At 36.5% G+C, this 20,663-nt stretch overlaps 1 protein-coding gene across 1 annotated transcript in view; it reads right to left on the reverse strand.

Moving 5' to 3' along the window:
- Positions 1-20,663, reverse strand: part of MYO3B (myosin IIIB) — a 192,013-nt gene that overhangs the window by 63,054 nt on the left and 108,296 nt on the right. The window contains exons 25-27 of the mRNA XM_030952691.1: positions 12,998-13,077; positions 8,770-8,847; positions 6,778-6,983 (exon numbers count right to left, since the gene is read on the reverse strand). Coding sequence (XP_030808551.1) covers positions 6,778-6,983; positions 8,770-8,847; positions 12,998-13,077 — 364 coding nt within the window. The remainder of the gene's footprint in view (positions 1-6,777; positions 6,984-8,769; positions 8,848-12,997; positions 13,078-20,663) is intronic.

Raw genomic sequence — 20,663 nt, forward strand, 5'->3', positions numbered from 1 at the left:
TGTATGTAAAAGTATTGTCTCAATATTTATTAAAAACTTTCTCTAAATGGTGATTTTCCAAACATTTTGATTGATCTAACTACTGCACAGAAGACACCTGTACCTGTTTAACTATACTTACTGCTGCTTTTCAGTTATGTCAGAGAATCACAGAATATTCTGAGTTGGAAGGCACCCACAAGGATCAAGAAGTCCAACTCTTGGCCTTGCACAGGAGTTGGACTTCTTGATCCCCAAGAGTCACACCATGTGCCCAAAAGCATTGGCAAATGCTTCTCGAATTCTGTCTGGTTTGGTGCTGTGACCATTTCCATGGGGAGCCTATTTCAGTGCCCAGCCACCCTCTGGGTGAAGAACCTTTTCCTGATATCCAACCTAAGCCTTCCCTGGCACAACCTCAGGCCATTCCCCCATGAAAAGTAAGGCAGAAATGTCTGTACTCATCGGAAATAAAGGACTACCAATACAAGACTCACTACTTATTTTTAATTATTTCTCCTCCAGAACTCCTTTTGTAGTGTGTATTCTGCACCATATTACGTCTCAAGATTTGTGTTCCAAAGGTCAAATCCATGAGTTTTGTGGGTATTTTTAAGTAAACACTTTGGTTTAGTGTCTGTTTTCATGACTGAATCACATAACTACAGACACCCAAGTAGTTTGACATTATGTGCTCAGGATAATTGTATGGCAGCACAGTGTGTGCCACACAGGGTCATCCAATTATCTTATGTAATTAAAAATATTTGTATAGCAATGGACTCTATGGAAAATTCTGGAAGAAGGTAAAATGTTTCACCCTTATGTATCTGGCAAAAGCATGCAAATACCGTATATGGTGAAATGGCAGAGAATATGCCTGAGAAAAAGCTTTAGGATATATACAACTGTTTATTTTGATTTACTGGTCTAATTTAATCTCTGTCATACTTATGCAAATCTACTGTGCAGAGATCACAGAGTGACCTCAACTTGCAACTATAACCAAGAAACCAGAAACTTATTTTCTGAAAAGTAGGGCTAGAAATCACATTTGCTTTCAGATGAGATGAAAACTTCACAACTCTACCTTTTTATTTCCATATTTGTACTTGTTATTTCAGCATGAAATATGGCAGCCAGGAATATTTCAGTGTCCTACATTAAACCAATAGTTTTATTGTCATTTAAAAATATATGTTTATGATGCTTCATGTGCTATTTCATAAACATGCACATATTTGTGCAAAAACATATCCTTTTCCTGGTTATACATCCTGCTTGAAAATTTCCTACACCTGGCACCCACTCATCTACATGTTTCCTAAAAGTACTTTACTAATAACATTCTCACTAGCAGTAAGACTAAGTAAGATGAAAGTAATTTCCCCTCAGAAGAATTGATTTCTCAAACCTGATGAAACTCTGGAATTCTGCATTTCCTAACTAGTGATTTTTACCCTGCAATACATACTATTCTTCATGGATGTGAATATTATTTCAGAAAAAAAACATATATTAAACTGGGATGAACTGTACTCGCCAGTCATTAGAAATAAACCAACATTTTTTAAAAGCTGAATTTAACCTTAGAATGCAAAGCTAGGATGTGCAGAAGTAAGGTTAAATGCTAAAGACATCCAAGTATGCAAAGATATGGAAAACTTCAGGAAGATGCTATGCATTAACTATCTGTTTAGGGACCAGGCATTTTAGTGTTGCTGGTTTCAGACTAAATAAACTGACTGCAAACAAATGGTTCAATTTCCCACCCCTCCCTAAAGGCTAAACTGTGGAACTGTTCCATAAAATGCATTTCAACAGCACCATTAACTACTATACTAGAGTCTCTTACTGAAGTTCCCTTCACATTTCAGACTTAAAGTCTGCATCAATTCTACATAATTAACTCAAAACAGTAATGATTAACCCTTTTTCTCTTTAAAACAAATCTTTGTACTAAAATGTAATGGCCTGAGGTGGAGAATGGATAATATGTGAAAAGCATGAGGTACAAAATCCCTTTCTAGCCAGACCAGAAACAACAGTAGGAAGATTCTCAGAATCACAAAATTATTTGTTCCTTCTCAGCCCTGGAACCAGAAACTTGAAAAAAAAAATACACTTTTTTTTAGAACTACAAGAGCTGTAAAATTACTTCCAAAAATTTCTATCTTGTATTGGTTGTATCTCACCCCTTTCAGAAACTTTCAAATCTGAATTCACAAAAATAATTACATTTGACTCCATATTAAGAGCATAAATTAAAAAAAAAATTATACAACATCTAAGATACTCTTGAAATTCAGTAACAGACACCTAGCACTTACGCTGTAAATCATCTGACAAAAACAGAATCAGAAATACTCTCAGAAAAGCCTTATTTGGTGCAATGTGCACATACTATTCATAAGCAGCTAGCAGACTTTCCACTCCTAATGTTTTCCTATCATCTCCATCCTTCAACCACTTACCAGTGTTTTGTGAATGGGAATCATCTAGAAAGTGTATATGGAAGCTACAGTAGTTCACCATATTTAAAATGTATGGGGACGTTCTATAGATCTGGTGAAATCTTACAGCCACTGAAACAAATAAACATTTCTATGATAATAGTAAAATCAAGATATTAGGCAAAGTTAAAATTTTATTTAGAAATTTTAGAAATCACTTATGATTTCTAATAGAAATTTTACAGAAATCACTTATGAACTTTGATATAGTGCAGGTTTACTGTTAAAGGTAGGTTTGCATTAAAAATGCATCATTTAAAAAGAAAGAATTTTTTATCTGTAGCAAGTCTGTTGACTTCTAATTTAATTCAGTGCTTCCCTGATTTTGCATAAGTGTATCACCACTGAATTTTTGGTGTTAGAAGAAAACACTTACTGAGGTTATATGTTTTACAGGATTTTGTAATGTTTGACCAGTTTTAATTCCTAGCTCCACTCCATGCAAAATGTGACTTATTAAGGCCAATGAGACTTTATGTGGTCATGAGAAATGTAACACTGGTGGTTTAGAAACTGTGTATACCATGTGTACTAACAGTGACCTTATGCAAATTTGTCCTGTGAGATTGAAAAAGCAAAAGCAGCCTCACTGGGATCACTGTTACAGTAAAAGCACTGGTATTGTCATGATTGTATGATCAGAGTAACATCATCTGACTACTGTGGAATAGGTAAATGGCTTATAGTAAAGGTTTATCCTGCATCTTAATGCAATACAAAAATTGTAATGTCTAACATAAACAGGCAGGAAAGAAAAAAGACCATCCTTAAAGGAAACTTGTGCAAAAGTTCTCAACACATTCCTCTGAGCCAATGAAGCAATACGACAGCATTTAGTACCATCAGCCTACTGAGTCCCTTATCTTACAAGCCACTGCACAGAACATGCAACATGAAAGGAGAATCCAGCTGGGGGCTCTGTGGTGAGGACACACCTGCACACCACATCATGTCACGTGAAGCTCCAGGGGCACTCAGCAAGGAGTGCTCCTTCCAGCAGGACCTGCAGCACAGGTCCCCATGAGCAGGCACAGCTCCTTTAAACTGCTGTGCAGTGCATGGTCACCACATGACCCCACATTGCAGGCACACCTGGTTGACTGATCAACTTAACCTGTACCTAAAATCTCAGATTCCAGCTTGAAAGATGGGCCACGTTGCTTCACAGCAAACATAAGACAGATGCATGATGTCATGGGGTGCAACACAGGGCCAAGAGAGACAAAGTGTCTAAGACTTGACAGGGATACAGTGTTTACAGGGACTGCAGATTACATTTTTCCTACTTTAAGTAAAAGAATATGTATATTTATATACATAAAACAGATGGTAATATACTTGGCTGAAGAAACATTGTGTGAATGAGTTACAATTAAGCCCTCTCCTTACCATCTGTTTTTTAACCCAATAAACTACATCCAGGTTTGCAAATAATCTGCTCTGCAGGAAAACAGAAGACAGTAAAGAGTAACGTTAGACAGAGCTTTATCTTTTGTTTACCTCCCACCTGACAAACTCTGAATGGGTCTGCTCCCTGCCTTTGATTGTTTTGTCCTCATATTTCCTGCTAAGAGTTTACAAAACAGCATTATTGAACAGGCAGATAAGAAGCACACCTATTTGTTTAATAACATCAAGGGAGAAAAAATGCTGGCTCATCTATTTTGTTGTTCAGTTGCTCAAAAGGATCAAAATACCAATTAACTTGCTGGCTTAAAAAAAATCTTTGATATCCTTACATTTACTGACATTTTGAAACTCTTCTTCATACTTGCCTAATGTCTTTTTGATTATGAACAAAGAAGTGCCAATCTGTTTAGCATTTGACCTGTTTTCTCGAACATTTTTATGTATTCAACTACTTAGTTCCTAAAAACACTTGACTAGTCATAGCTGTAAGTTGAAGAAAAATGTTTCTTGTTTCGCTGATAGCTTTATAAAATATTGTTTGATTCTATTTGCAAGAGCAAAAGAGAATAGAATTTGTTTTAAAATAAAGCATGAGCTGAACAAAGGAGCAAGAACATCTCCTTTCCCGCCCTCACTTATATTCTGAACTCAGAAGTCTTCTTTACTGTTGTGGAAATTAAGTCTACTCCCCTATCCTTCCCTTTTTGTGCTGACTTTCTTTCCTTAACAAATTGCATAAAATTTCCTTAACGAATTACATCAAGTTGGACTAAAAACTTGGGGAGTAATTGACAAGATGTTAACCACAACTTGCTCTTATCTGCAGGAATAGAAATCTATTGTCAATGCTGGTTTTATTACCGTTCATTTTCAAGGTTGTACTCAAATTCAGCACATTTTTGAAAGAAAAGGATCTCCTGATAAGAGAAGGCTTAACTTCCTCTCAATTTACACTAATTCCTGTGGAGTTAATCTTAGTTCACTTACGTGTAAATTGAATAGAAGTTGTGGTTAATAATTCTGCTTTCAGCTGCTTCAAGATATTGCAAATTGATTACATTTATTAATGATCACACAAATTAATCTGCTGAATGTCCTCTAGAATGGTGTGACCTTACTAAAATTAGTATGGTCACAAAAGACCAAGTGACATCAGCTGCTCTTCATATGGCTCCCCTTCAAGGCCCTTCACTATCTTTGTTGTGCTTTTTGGACACTTCTGTATAGTTTTAATGCCTTATATTGTGGTGGCCAAAACTGCATGACATTTTCAAGGTGAGGCAGCCCCAGAGCAGAGCAGAGCGGGACAATCCCTCCCTTACCCAGCTGGCCATGCTGTGCCTGATGCCTCCAGGACATGCTTGTCCCTTCTGGCTGCCAGGGCACTGCTGCCTCACATCCATCTTGCCAGTGAGCAGGACCCCCAGGTCCCTGTCTGTGGCGCTGCTCTCCAGCACCTCATTCCCCAGTCTGTCTGTGCACCCAGGGCTGCCCAATCCCAGGTGCAGAATCCAGCACTTTCCCTTCCTAAACTTCATATGACTGATGATTGCCCAGCCCTCTAATTTGTCGAGGTCTCTCTGCAGTCCCTTCCTGACTTCAAGTAGTCAACAGCTCCTCCCAGTTTTGCATCATCTGTGAACTTGCTTAGTATCGCTTCCAGCCTGCATCCAGGCCATTTATGAGGACACTGAGGAGCACACGGCTGAGGATGGAATCCTGTGGAACCCCATGAGCGACTGGACACCAGTCTGATGTCAACCCACTCACTAATCCTTTTTTTATACCCTTTTGTGCCCAAACTGTGAGCCGGTTGCTCCCCCACTGCAATGACTGGTTTATCCAGCTGTGTGCTGGACATTTTGTCCTGAAGGATCCTGTAAGAGGCAGTATCATACTGAAATCCAAGAAGATGACATCAGCTGGCTTCCCTAGGTCAGCCAGGTGGGGTTACTTTGTCATAAAAGGAAATCAGGTTTGATAAGCAAGACTTTCCTCTCACAAAGCTGTGCTGGCTGTGACCAGTGACTGCACCATCTTTCAGGTGTTTTTGAATACCTCCCAGAATAATCTTCTCCTTAACTTTATAAGGCACTGAAGTGAGACTAATGATTTGCTTTCAGTGGCTTCAACAATATAGAAATATTGTCTGGATAAGCAATATCCAGTTCAAAAAATATCACACCATGATCTAGCCATTCACTACTTGCTCCTACCGCTGCCTAGACAGTTAATGGTAGTGCTTCTGCTCATTGTTGAATTGCCAGTCCTACACACTGAAAACCAGTAAATACTACACAGACACATTTAAAATATAGAGAAAACCATAATTATCATGAAGCTACATTGCCATCATAAAGACAATAGCATTTCCCGAATAAAATTTATAACTTTTTGAGATTGAGAATATGTATTAAAGCCAGTAATAGCAGCCACGAGAAGGGTTAGGGTGAAGAGAGATCTGATTATCATTCATGATATATCTAAGATAAATGACTCTGCAAAGCTAAATCTGAAGCTTTCATATCAGTTTACTCTTAAACATGTGCACCTTCAGCTTCATAAGATGGCTGAAGGTCACTGACCTCCAAAATCCTTGAATTATCTGAGCAGGATGCATAATTTCCACTTGTTGCCTCTACAGAGAGAACCATGGGGACAGGCTTGCTACTTGTGCTCACTGCAGGTTTCACACTGACTGTTTTCCATTAGAGATCAGATATCTCTTGTAGTCTTTATCTCTGGAAGTCCCTGTCCTCATTAGACATTGAGACCACACACCTATGAACAACATTTGTAGAACTTTCTGTACTTAAACAGAATATATCTTACTGAATAGAATATTAGGAAAACAGCCCAATTTTACAAGTCTTACCTTTTTACAAACTCCTCAAAGAGGATGCGATGAGAATACCCTTTCTGACGTATCTTGACAGTTTCCAGAATTCCAGTGTATCGCAGCTGCAGCAGAACTCTCTCATGAGAGAACATCAGTGCTTCTCGATCATCGTTAGGTTTAATGCAGCGGATGAAGTGAGGCTGTCCAACAACCATTTTGGATAAAAGATCCATGAGGGAATACTAGTGAGGAAAATAAAGAAGATGCATATACTTGACAAAAAACTGCAATGGAATGACTTAAGCAGGAGATTCATATTTGTAAACAGTTTGTAATGCTTGATTATATTTTAATCTGTAATGTTAATCTACATTGCCTTTTTATTAATTTTTAAGATTTCAGCTGAAACATGGAACCTATTAAAAATTTTCACTTATAAAAATATTCAAATATTCTGAATCTGATAAATTCTTACACCTTTCTCTTCACCTTATATCACATTTCCATAGTTGAAAAATGTCCATTAAAAAAAATGAAGCTGAAAATTATCCTAACTATAATTCTACTGTAGACACATTTGACTGATTGAATACCCCCAACAGAAATACAAGCTTTACCATGAAACAATCACTGAAATTCACAGCAAATGAATTTTTGAACCCAGGAAAGGGTTGCAAGAAGTCATCAGTTCAGTGCTCTGTCCACAGAGAACACTACATGTATCTTAAACATTTTAGGTATATCTCTGTTACATGAATTTTTCAGAATCACTGAGAATATAAAGTGCACAGTCTCCCTAGAAATCTGTTCAACTACTATATTATCACAACTATTCATAAAGTTCTTAGCATCTAACATAAATCTTGCCACTGAAATGTAGGTCCATTGCTTCTTTTCCTATCCACTCTAGACACGCAAAACAATTTACTCCGTTTCATTTTGAACTAAAATGAAAAATGTCTGATCAGAGCATATACATTTTTTTCCTTTGACTCCTCTGAATACTGATACTCCTGCTCCATACTCACCTCATTGAGCTGTTGCACAATAAGTATGTGTTGTCAACTACATTCAATCTCATATAACCATATGTGTCTCAAAATCCCATACAATTGCAAGCTGATTGTCACCACCCTGCTGCAAGTTGCACATGTATTGCAATCTACAAGAACACTCTAAGTGCACACCTGTAGGACAAGCCTGAATGTCAGTGTCCTTTCACACTGCACAGTGAGCCAACATCTCAGTATACACCAGCTTCCTCTATACCCTTCCTTTCACTATTCTACAAAACAAATTGATCAGGTATTCCTACACAGCTTGAAGCTTTGACTCACATTGGTCAGCACAATTCTGTGAACTTCCCTATTCTGCATGGCACAAGTGCAGCCCAAGAGCCAAGTGCTGAAAACTTTTCCACTTTGCAATGACTGCAAGAAAAAAACTAACCAAGAGCCTCAGACTAGCACTTTCTTGACTCCTAAGCTTCCAGTTCCAACATACTCAATGCCGTTTCCCTGCCTGTTTAATTTAAACACACGAGCAGAATGTGCATTGCCTCAGACAGGATTACTGCTGATAAAATGGCAACCTGTATGATTTACAATAGTACTTCCAAAAGATGGATTGTTTATTACTTATTAGCATAAATGAAAAATCTTAATCTTTAAAGGTATGTATGTCTCAGCATGTGAGAAAATATGCAGACTTTAGTGATAGCATCTGTTTTATTTGCACAAAATTGGTGTTCTGCTTATAACGAGACCTGTTCTAGACGTCTAGCATTTTAGACAGAAAATAGTCTAGGCTCTAGATTCTGTTATCAATGTACTCAATGAAATAACAAAAATACAAGTATGAGGAAACAAAGAGAAAAAAGCAAAAAAAAGTTTATTAATCTACAGAGGCCTTGTAACAGAATAAAAAAATTCTCTGATATTGCTCTTTGATCTTACTATCCCACAAATATTTTACATACATCTATTGGTCTTATTATCAAAATGCTTGTTTTAATTTTAATTTTTGTACCCTAAAATAGGAAGCCATAGTTTGCCGCTTCATGTTAGTTGTTTCCTCAGGATGCCGCATAACCTCCATTGTGTCAACCTGGAAGACAAAACTCTGATGTTAGGACTGTTTCAGAAACACTGCAGACCCACCCCACCTTGCCTATGAAAGCTGGGTTCAGTTTTTGTTATAGTCATTCCTTCAGGTGTGAGTACTTCAGAATACTTTATCAGAGAGAGCAAGATGCAAGATACTGATTTTGGAGAGGTCTCTAAGCATTTTGAATTTTTTTTCATAGTGTAAGAGCACTCTAGATTTATCATAGTACACTACTCAGCCAACGAAACAGCTGTCAAGTTGCAATACTTTAGGAACTGATTTCTAAAAGGTATTCCTTTTATTGCCACTACAATGAACTCCAACAGGACTTGTATCTATAAGAAGAGTTATCATATTTGTAATAGCCAGGAAGTAAATTGAACAGCCTCATTTTGCTCATGTATGGAAAAAAATACTGTAGGATAATGAGTGGCAAACAAAGTAGGTAGTCTCAGAACATCTAAGTCTGTTCCCTTCTCCTACTGTGGTTACTATTAATTATACTTAATTATATAATATATAATTATTATATAATTATATAATTATTATTATAATATATACAATTAATTATTTATATTACCATTTTGATGCCAAGAATCTCAGCAATATTATCCTACCGAACTGCCACAGCATACCACTTTTTCAGCATTGCAGAAGAGTTATTTTTAGAGGATATACATGGACAGTGAACATAGTGCTCCTTATAGATTTCAGTTATATTGTTAGTACAGCTGTTCATATAAAAATGAAACCAGAATTTATGAATGAGTCTAACTGTGGTTATCCATAACAAGCAGATTGTGTTGCTACCTTACAGCTCAACAAAATTAAAGAAAATTCACCAGCATCCTGTTTGCATGGAGCATTAACAGCATTTTAGCATTCACTTACTTTGTGGCAGTTTACCATCTGCTCTGACCAGGTGGCATTTGTATAAACCAGATAATGCTGTTGTCAGCACCTGTGCTACACTCTCCGGACTTTGCTCCACACAATCATTTCTAACACTCACTGACTTAAGAACACTCTTCTGGACACTAAAATAATTGCTGAAAGATTACAGTTCTCAATAAAGTAACTGAGACTCTTACCTTCAGAAGGTATTTAGGAGACTGCATGCAAAATATAAAGGAAATGAAGCTCTAAGTAATAAAAGATAAAAAACCGGATTTTGTGTTGGGGAAGAAATCAAAAGAAATCTAGTGAGGTCAAGATTCAGAACACAGATGGCACAAATGAAGACAGAGTTCAATAAGGATGACCATAAAAACTTCAATATGTTTTTGTAATCTGTGATGTTCTGGCCCAGAGTGGCATACATGCACTGGTATACATTAAAAAAAGAATAAAAAAGAGAGATGCAGTTTGTTAACAGAACACTCTGTAATATATTCCAGGAAAAATGCCCTATCTGCACAGGTAATAGCAAACATCTCATGAGTTTATGTGACAAAGTAAGTATCAATGAACTAATCAAAACAGCAGGCATGCCCATTGGGAAGGATATGGGAATGTTTCAAGATTATCTTGGAAAGACATCTAGTTTCTGAGGATTGTTATCTAAATCTCTAGTAAAGGTCAGGTAGAAGACACAAGCCATAACAGTGAGCACTGACAGTAAGTTCAGAATAACTGGTAATATTTAATGTTAAAAGACACACAATTTAATTTTAAATAAGATTAAATAAAGAACAAGAGCAAATAGCTTGAGGACTGATCTGAGCCCAAATGCCAATGAAAATGAGGTTTTAAATAGGATTCTTCTCTGTCTAGAAAAGCGGAGACTCAGCGATGTTTTTGGAGATTGACCACTCACAGCCTCCTATATCCATATCTCATATATCTGCTGGTCAATAAAGGGCAGTATCATCTCCTTTTCATAGCTGCTTGTTTTCACCAAAACTGTAGAATCTTGCTATCTTGGGACTGCCACTCTATCAAATACGGCTTACAACTGCTGGGCTCAAAAGAGTTTTGTTTTGGTTTGAGGTTTTTTTGAGGCGGCAAAGGGAATGAATGCACAGAAAGACAGATGGTCAGAAACACTCACAGAGGAGATGTAAAACAATTTTTCTCAGAAAATTAGGCTGAAAGCAGTATTGTTAGATTTCTCTTCCTATGAATGAAGTTGTAAATTCAGATCTCTGCAATATGTAAGAACTAGAATAAATTTCCAAATCTTTTTGACAAGGAACGTTTGAAATTTTCATCAGAAAAATTCTGATAGACCCTGAAGCTGAGGGGATTTTCTTCAACAGTTTTTAAGAAATTTTGTCTCTAATTAATGTACAACACTGCTTGTCTGTGAAGCCACACAATTTTATGGTAGGGCAACAACCTCACGTACAACAGACAATAGGCCTTCTCACAGCTGGCTTGCTAGAAAGTGACAGAGCATAAAAAGAATGTCATGATCTAAGAATAAGAATGTCATGGTACCTCATATTTTAAATCACTAGCTTCTCTTTTTAAACAAAAATGAAGATATTTCAACTATTAAGTCACATTTTTACATGACAGCCATAGTGACCTACAATATGAATTCATATAATTACAACTGTAATGGAAAACAGCCTGACCTACAAAAGTCAAACTGTTTCATCACTAAAAAGATTCCTTCTAATAGTTTTGAAACAATATTAAAAGAACGATTTATGACATTATGTCACCTTATGAAGTCACTCCAAATTATGACTTTCTACATATTGACCACACCTGCTGCTGGCATGGTATGAAATACTATAAAACCAAAAAATATGTTAAGCAAAAAATCCTCCTAAATTAAATAATCATAAAAAACTTCCAAACAAAATTATTACATTTGGATTTTTAAAACAAATTTAAAAATAATAATTTAAAATATGTTTCCTGAAACTGTTTTAATTAGGTGCTTTAAAAATTCTACGAAATAGTTTATTTTATCTAAAAAGTATGGAAATTAACATTTTCTGAATAGTGTTGCACTTCTGCATGTCTTTTCTTTTAGCTCCTTTTAAAAAGTTTGAAGGATGAGTAAAGCCCACTTAAACAGTACTTATTAACTGACTGTGTTTAGTAAAGCTCTAGAAGTGAACTGCTCTATTACAATCCTGCTGTATCACTAAAATGCCTGCTTAGAAAGCTTGTGCTGAATATAGCTGGATGTAGAAGACAAAGTGTATGTAACACAAGAAAACTGGAAAGGTCACCCTTCAGCACTGAAAGCACTTACACCAGACAGGAAATAATAGTCTGAAATCCACATCTGTATTTGCAGGTACAGTGAAGGATATAGACATCTGGATGACATAAATCACCACACTGATGTTTGAGCCTGAGCTCCAAATATCAGAAGATAACATGAAGAAATAGAAAACTCAAAACATAAAATTTTGTAGACTTTTGAACAGTTGCTGTTACCACTCTTGTTTTAAAAATTTATTACTGTTTGCTTTGAAAAAAACCCAAACCCCTAAACATTAACTAAGCTAACTATAACAAGTACCACTTAGGAAGCAGGGAGGGAGTGTACGTACCATCAGCTTCAAGGGACAACAGTTTCCTCACAAATTAAGTGTACGCTGTTGTAATCCTACTAAGTGCCATAAAATTATCCCATCTTTTTTCAGTTATGCCACATACTTTCATGGCAAAATTCAGCAACATTTAAATTCTACAGTTCTTCTTACAGAATAGTGGTTCTGCTGAGTAATGTTTTTCCAGTTATCTACCAGTCACAAACACCTCCTCTCCTGGTTTTTCACTTTCAAGTTGAATCAAAAAGAAATATATATATTTGCAAAAAATTGTTTTGCCTTTCATACTGTTAAATACACTATTCAAATTTTACCTAGTAAGACTTCTTTCTAGATCAAAATTGTCAGAGGAAAACCTTGACCCCTTTGGAATAGAAGGACTATTGATATTGATGTAACAGATTCCACTCCAAAGGTTTAACATTAGTAAATTGATTCTTCACTGAATTCTACAATAGGGTCATCACAAAAACTGGAAACCATACTCCAGGCCAGGGTGCATGTTACTGGTAGTAAAGACAGACACTTATGTGGTAAGACCCTCACTCTATACCCACATCAGCTAAGTATTGTGTAGACAGTCTCGCTGTAGTATTTATAAACAACTGCCTGTCCTCGAAGGGAACACTACTGACCTTGATACGCCCAGCACTGAGCTGCGGAGGCAGAGACCGAGATGCTGCTGTCACTCTGGCTCTTGCTTGTGCCAAATTACCTGTTCAAAAAGAAAGAAATTCATACTGCAAAAACTATTCAAGAAGCTTAGAAGAGAAAAATTTTTACTGTGTAAAATCAGTTTGTACAATAGTACTAAAAATAGCAGACACCACCACACTTCTTCCACACCCCTCTCATTACCAATTGTGCCTGCAGAGCATTCAGCACAGGCATGACGGAGTGCAGTGTTGATTTAGAGGGGAGGAAAAAGTCAGTGATAAGGTGGTATGTCACTGACCTTAGCTACTGAGCTGATGAAAACAATGACAGCACAAAGGCATACAGCTCAATCACTAGTAATCAATTTCTCTGTGACTCATTGAGAGATTTCAAAGAGCAAAAAGACTACAGAATCAATCTTGTTTCTGTGAAATCACATGGATCTTCAAGTGTTACGACAATATCTTAAACCCACAAACTAACGAGAGAGATGAGAAAATGATAAGACAGCACCATTTTTTGACCTTTTGACATATAATTCTCAATCTTATTGTAACTCCAGGTTTTTAAAGACTGACTCAATTTCCCTGGCAAAAATATATTGTAGTGTCAAGCGACTTTTTTAAAATGTAAGGTATGACGTGTCCTAAACTTTTTCTTCTGTACTTGTAGAAAGCCAAAGTCATCACAAAATAGCTTTTCAAAATAAAGCCTAGGAGAAGAGAGAGGAAGTGATATCGGACTTGCATATGCAAGACACTCTGTATATTTCAAAGTTTTAGCAAGTCTAGCACAAGATGTCCAAATGTTTTCTCTGGCTATATCTTCAGAGGCTAAACTGTGATTAATAGCATTGAAAGAACCCTTTGAAGCAGGATTGGTGACATCAAAGCCCTAATCCATGGGTGGCAGGATTTTTATAATGAGTGGGAAGCATTTTAACACATTTCAAAGGATTTACAGCATGAATAAACAATAGGCCTCTGCAGATGTACCACACACCTTTCAGAACCAGAACACATAAATAAGTGTCTATTTTAATTTAAATGTAAATAAAGTGTTAACACTTCTTTCAGATGCTAAATGACTTGTTTGCATCAACTCCGGTGTTTAGCTGTTAGCTTTACAGAAAGGCAGTAACTCTAAACAGTCTTCAGAGTTTTGCTAAACTCTGCATTACATAACTAGTAAGGAGGCACGATGGGAAAAACGAAAACCAAGAACACCAAATCGCCAGTAAAAAAAATCCAAACGCTGGTAATAATTCCCTAAGGGAGCAGAGCAAATCCAGTGTCCACTGTAACACTGAACGGAACTTTTGCTCTTACTTTCCTCTGAAAAAGAAAAATACCAAACACCCCAAAAGAATCTGGAGGCTAGCACTCAAACACAGCACTCTTGCACTCTTCACTCCAACATTCTGAATTCATTTAAAGAAGTATTATCTTTTAAGCTGCTGGCACTGGTATTGACACAACAGTGCAAAACGGGCATGTCATTTCCAGATCTAACATCGTCTGTTACTGGACAGTTTAAATCATGCTCCAGAAGCACAAGGTATGGCCACTATTCTGGAAACTGCTTTAGGCTGTTATACTGTGTCTGCTAATGAGAACCACAACTGTTTGGGAAATCTGGAATATTGATGCACATGCAGGGTACATACTGTAAATACATGTATCTCTCCAAAGTTAAAATGAGGACTTTAATGAACAAGTAGATAGTGAAATAATTTTTCTCCCAGCTGCAATTTTGTTATTTTTGTATGTTAGAAATTACTCTTTTGGGCCTTTCTTGGCTAAAAGAGCTTGGAAAGGTTGTTTTTGGCTAAGTTTCAGATTAGCAAGTCTAAAGCTTAAAAACCTGGCACTGAAAAACTGATAACACATGATAAAAGAGGAGAGTTGGAAGAAGACAGGACTTTGAATCAGACTGTTTAAAATTACTAAAATTTCGTTGAATTTTATAAAAACGTTAAAAACTCTAATAATGAAATAAAATTTAGAATGGTTCTATAACTGCTCAAGGTTCACCACGCTCACTGCTGGCATTAGGTTTCTAGGGTTCATAATTAATACCCCTGAGATCTCCCTTAGTTTCTCGTACAAAACTAAAACTAAACATTTCTGATCTGGTAAGCCAAGTAAATAAATAAACCTTTTAATTAATCACAAATCTTTAGTGACTTCACAAACAAAAAACAAAACAAAAAAACCACCAAACAAACAAACAAAAACCCAAAAAAACCCAAAGTGTTCAGTACCCACTTAAAAAAAGAAATGTCTTACCTATCATGCCTTTGTTCACTAGTTACTTCCTTCTAGGAATGAACTCTTACTAGTGCTTATTTCATGTGTCAAGTGAATTCCTATGTAATTACTTGTAGCATTACATTGGATCCATGGAAAAAATATTACTAGGACTTTCTTTTTCAGCTGAAACACAAAATGATACTTCAATAAAAATTTCTGAATTACTTATCCCATGTAGCTCATGCTCAGGAAAAGTAACTACCAATCTTTAACATGTCTAAGCCATTAAAACTAATGAACAGAATTAATGTGGTTTGAAAATTAGTCCACATAATAAGAAATGTTTCACCCAGGGTTAGCATGGTGTTCACAGTCAGTAAAATTTGGCACCTATCCCTGCATTTGATTTTCATTTACAAGGTAATTTATACCTTAACACACAAAAAATAATTAAATGTTAATCCACTTTGTGAAAAGCATCAGCATCTAAAGAACAAATGTTTATAGGTAATAACATGGGTAGCTTGAACTGTCATGGGTTCCTTGAAAGGTTTAACTGGTTAAAGGGTGAAAGATTGCACTGTGCTTTTCAGAGATCCAGCTTCACACCAATTATATAGTCAAAACTTTAGACAAAATACAAATTACACCCTTGCAGACCAAATGCTACCTACATTAAATCCAAGTCCATAAAATGGACCAATTAAGTCATATAAAACCCTCTCAAAATTGTCTTATGTTTTGGAGATTTGTTTTTGTTTTTGTTTTTTTGGGGTTTTTTGTTTTTTTTTTTTTTTTTTTTTTTTTTGGTTTTTTGGTTCGGTTTTGGTTTTTGTTTTTGTTTTTTTGGGGGTTTTTTTGTTTGGTTTTTTTTTGAGGGAGGGGAAAGAAATTTAATGGTTAAAGTTAGGATTCATCTTTTAAACATGTACATGCTTAATTTTACTCACATGCACTTCAGTTCAGTGGGACTGCTCATCTGAACAATTAAGGCTCCTACGTATGCACATGGATCAGAGACTAAGGTCTCTGGGATTCATTGTGACAATGAAGGAGTCAGTCAGACCTTATGTTTCTCTTTTTTGCCTCTGTTCAATAAAGTTAAGAATTAAGTTAAAACATTCTCTTTAATGCTTTGAGAAGTTTCAAAAGTTTGTGAAATGGTCTTAGAGTTTTCAAGGGAAAAAGAAGTAGCACAAAATCTACTCACTCCCTGATAAGCTTAGTGTCAATGCTCAGCAAACCTCCCTTTGTCTTGAAGCTGTTTACAAGATCTCACATCTCTGCAAAAATGTTCTTCACTGATGCCTCTTTTCAGCTAGGTGAGAAAGACCATATTATCAAAGAACTGCATCTCTTCTATTATGCAAAGCCAAAGCGAAGAAGTTTTGGAAGTCTTTACATCACACACAAAGAAGAAATGTGTTTTTTTTCTTTTTGGACTTGAAGTGGTCTCCAGATCTCAAAAAGGACTAGCCAGCATTCCTGGCTTCTCATTTGCATTCCTGGTAGTAACTCACTGTGTGATCTGGTTGAATTAATGATTGGTCTGGCTGCTGACTTTATGCATTAATTAGAAAAAGTACACTCTGACTGGATGTTCTGATGTTACCTATGGTTTGTGCTTCATTTATTCTTAGGTGATGGGTTCTGTAAGCAGTACCAAGCAAATATTAGCAATATCAACACTGTATTTATAATCTCATTTTGGTTATGCCTGCAATAGATCACTCCTCCCAAAGTAAGAGCATGCCAGGTAAGAAATATGTTAAACTTTGATACAACATTCAGTTTGTGAAGTGCAAATGACTTACAGAGAAAAAGCCTAATGACAATGTCACCGTACTGTACATGTTGCACCAGGGATATTACTATTGTATAGAGGGCAAGTACAAGCTCTTTCCTTATCCTCGTATATTTTATTAATTTCTTTCATGCTTTTAGTTCAGATAAAGAGGGGTTACTTCAAACATCATTTAGATACAGTATAATATGGTCAGAAATGCTACAACGCATTCATATCTCACTGATGTTACTTCTAATCACAGCTAAGCACTCACACTCCAGAAGAGGTACAGGACCAGACAATGTCTCTGACATACTCAGATTCTTCTCTGTCTTTCCTTTCAGTACATTTTATCTGGCCAAAGGAAGTTGACTGCTTATCTCCATAATGCATTTTCATCTTCTGCTACTGTAAGACTAAGCTTTTAGCTCAAGTACAAATGAATACATGTACTTTTTTATTGGGTACTAATTTGAATCTGTCTATCAAAACTCTGCTCTTTTGAGTCATTGAGAGTCATTGAAGTAATTTAAGCTAATCTTGTGCAATAAAAAAGCAAAGAATCCAATTTTCTCATATACTTTACATTCTACGCAAGAATGTATTTATAAAAATACTGCCTGCAGAGCACAACTATCAATACAGATAGACCTCAACTACTGCTTCTTCTGAAAAGACAATTACTTTACTTTCTATTAAAAATAAAATAAAGAAATATTATTTCCAAAATCAGAAACATATAATGAAACAGAATCTAATCAGCATAGATTATTCCCACCTGGGAATAATCTAATCAGCATAGATTATTCCCACCTGGGAATAATCTAATTATGAATATTTGCTTCAGGAGAAAAAATATGCATGTTTTTGGCCCAGATTATTTGAAATGAAAAATCCATGCCATAGTGAACTGAGGAATTCTGATACTGATTCTCAATTAGATTAAAGATTTCTTTAGTCTTTTTAGCATGAAGTAGACACCAGTCATATTTACAGATAACTAAAAACTTTACATTGCTAGACTGGGATTGGAGAACTTGACTATAAGTTCAGCGCTGTTATGCTTTCTATTGCACACATTGCAGGCACTTCAGTGGTCACTTCCCACATCAGGAAGGCACACACTGGCACATACACAGCACCACGTCTACAGCAACAAATAAAACCTTGCTTGTAAGCATCAACACTGCCATGTTAACCTATTGTTTCAACACAGTAGGTTAGTAGGCTTCTTGTAGAATGGAACAGAGACACAGCAGCTGAGATGGAATGAAGGTCAAACTGCCTACTGTATTCTGTACATATCTACATATATAGTATCTATACATACTATAGATCTGTGAATGTATGATGTCAGTAAGAAAGGTCTTAACTTTTATCCTTACCTACTAAAGAAGAACAATTTATGGTACTAATTAAACTAGTTAATGCTACTGCCCAAGGTATTTTTCTAACACAACCTTGAGTAGTAACTGCTGCTTTAAGCAACATGCCCAATTTTCAAGCTAAATTGAACAAATGTGTATTCATCAACTCGACTGGGAGTATGTTCATTGAAACACGGACCTCGCCTGAATTCTCATGGGCACAGTATGTGGTCAGAGGACATACAAGAAACCTTATGTGATTCTCATAGTCCTGGGACATGACCAAACTTACAGACAGTAGGCAAACCATGTATGGTACAGCCTGACAACATGATAAAAAGGTTCCTAGGCACAGGCCAAGGGATGATCATGTGGTTCTGGAAAACAGAGTGGCAGAGCAGGGACTAGATTGCTATCTGGCCACAGGCAGGAGGGCATAGGCTGGGCACCTCTGTCCAAACACAGGACTAAGGATAAGAGCGGCACACTAGGTACAGTGAGCGCTAACTACCTGAAGCTGCACCTAGACAAAAATAAAATACACTTTAAAAGTTTGGAAAAGGAAGAATTCTTGTATAAACAACACTGCAATTTTCTACTGCTTCATGTTCACCATTTTCTTTAGTCATGTCTGTAGCCTGACTAGCTGGACACCTGACCAACTGGCTGGCTGAAGAGAGGCTGGTCACAGCCTGATCCAGTCAGGCTTCCAGCTCCTGCATTAGAGAACAAATTGGCTCTGCTTTTTATGATTTATATGTTGTCAGAAGACATGGGCCATTTCTTTCAGATATGGTCCTTAGCAATTTCCTTACCTATCTCTTGTAGCGCACAGTTTGATGCTATTGTATGTAATCAGCTCAGTACAAAAACCCTTGAGTTCTCTGGGGAACAGAGGACACAACACTGCTACTGTCAGGACAGTACCCCTCCATCAATATGAGGTGTTCTGCTGCCCCAGCAGATTGGCTTGCTACCACATCTGTAACTGAGATCAGAAAAAAACTACAGAGGTGAATTTTCTGTGAAACTTCATTGTTGAGGAATTCTTCACGGATTTTATTGGTCAAAATAACCTTGTTCTACTTACATCTAACTCAGGCTGGACAAGTTTATTTCTTCTTCCAGAGGTATGTAGAAGAATAATTCTAAGACCATACACAGGTTGGAAATATAGTTATCCTACACTCTGATTCAGCTCTAGTCTCCCTCATTGTTTTATGTAGTTGATATATTTCCTCTTGCATGTTATGTAAGAAATCCCCCCCCCAAATCATATATGCTTTATCCAGAAAAGTATGATTATAAAGAACATAATAGCTATTGTTCTATCTATAAAGCTTTGTAGTGCTCAGTTTAACTTGAGTCCAAATAAGTTTGTGCAAGAACAGTAAATAAACAGGAAATCCAGGTGAAGTCAAGAACTGTGATTTCTAGCCCTTTGCTTGTATATCCAGAGATGTTAATTCTCCATACAATGTTTAAAAATTTACAGTATATATTCTATCACTCAGGACCTGCTGCTGAAGCTGCTCCATACATACACACTCTGGTCAAAATCCTGCTAAAGCCCATGAAGATTCCAAATGAATTCAGTGACAAAAATTCAGGTGTAAAGATGCAGCTGAAAGCACATGGAAAAAATTATGGAACATTTTCTCTGACCTCACTATGACTATCACTATCCCCAGTCGTCAGGATCCTAAGGCTAGGTAGGCTAAAAAACGGTGTCAAAACCACGTTTTGAAACTTCAAGGCAAGAACTGTCTTTTTAAAGTGTTAATTTAAGATGAAACAAGGTTACAGAACTTTTATAAAAGTCCCAGACCTTCCCATTTCTGAAATGCAGGCATTATTGATGTTGACAACTAATTTAATCAAGTCTCAAAGGCTTCTCAACTGAACCATTGCTCCCCTGGATGTCAGCACTTCACTGTATTATAACAGGTGATACAAAATCAGTTACTTCTGCAGTAATGCAAAACATTAATTATATTTGTATCTCTGCTCTTAATGAAATAAAGACTCATTCATACAAATATCCACAAACACATTTGCTTTGTCACACGCTGTGACCTGCTATCCAGGCAGCTCAATTAACCGCTCCTGCATCAAGACAACTCAGGCTGGAGTAAGAAAGCCAAAGTCAAATAATAATAGATAATGCTGGTTCAGTAAAATACCAGCCTTTACAGCTTGCTGTAAGGTGAAGGAATAAAGAAAAATTATATAAGTACAA

This window comes from Camarhynchus parvulus, chromosome 7 (assembly GCF_901933205.1).
Source record: "Camarhynchus parvulus chromosome 7, STF_HiC, whole genome shotgun sequence".
NCBI classification, from domain to species: domain Eukaryota; kingdom Metazoa; phylum Chordata; class Aves; order Passeriformes; family Thraupidae; genus Camarhynchus; species Camarhynchus parvulus.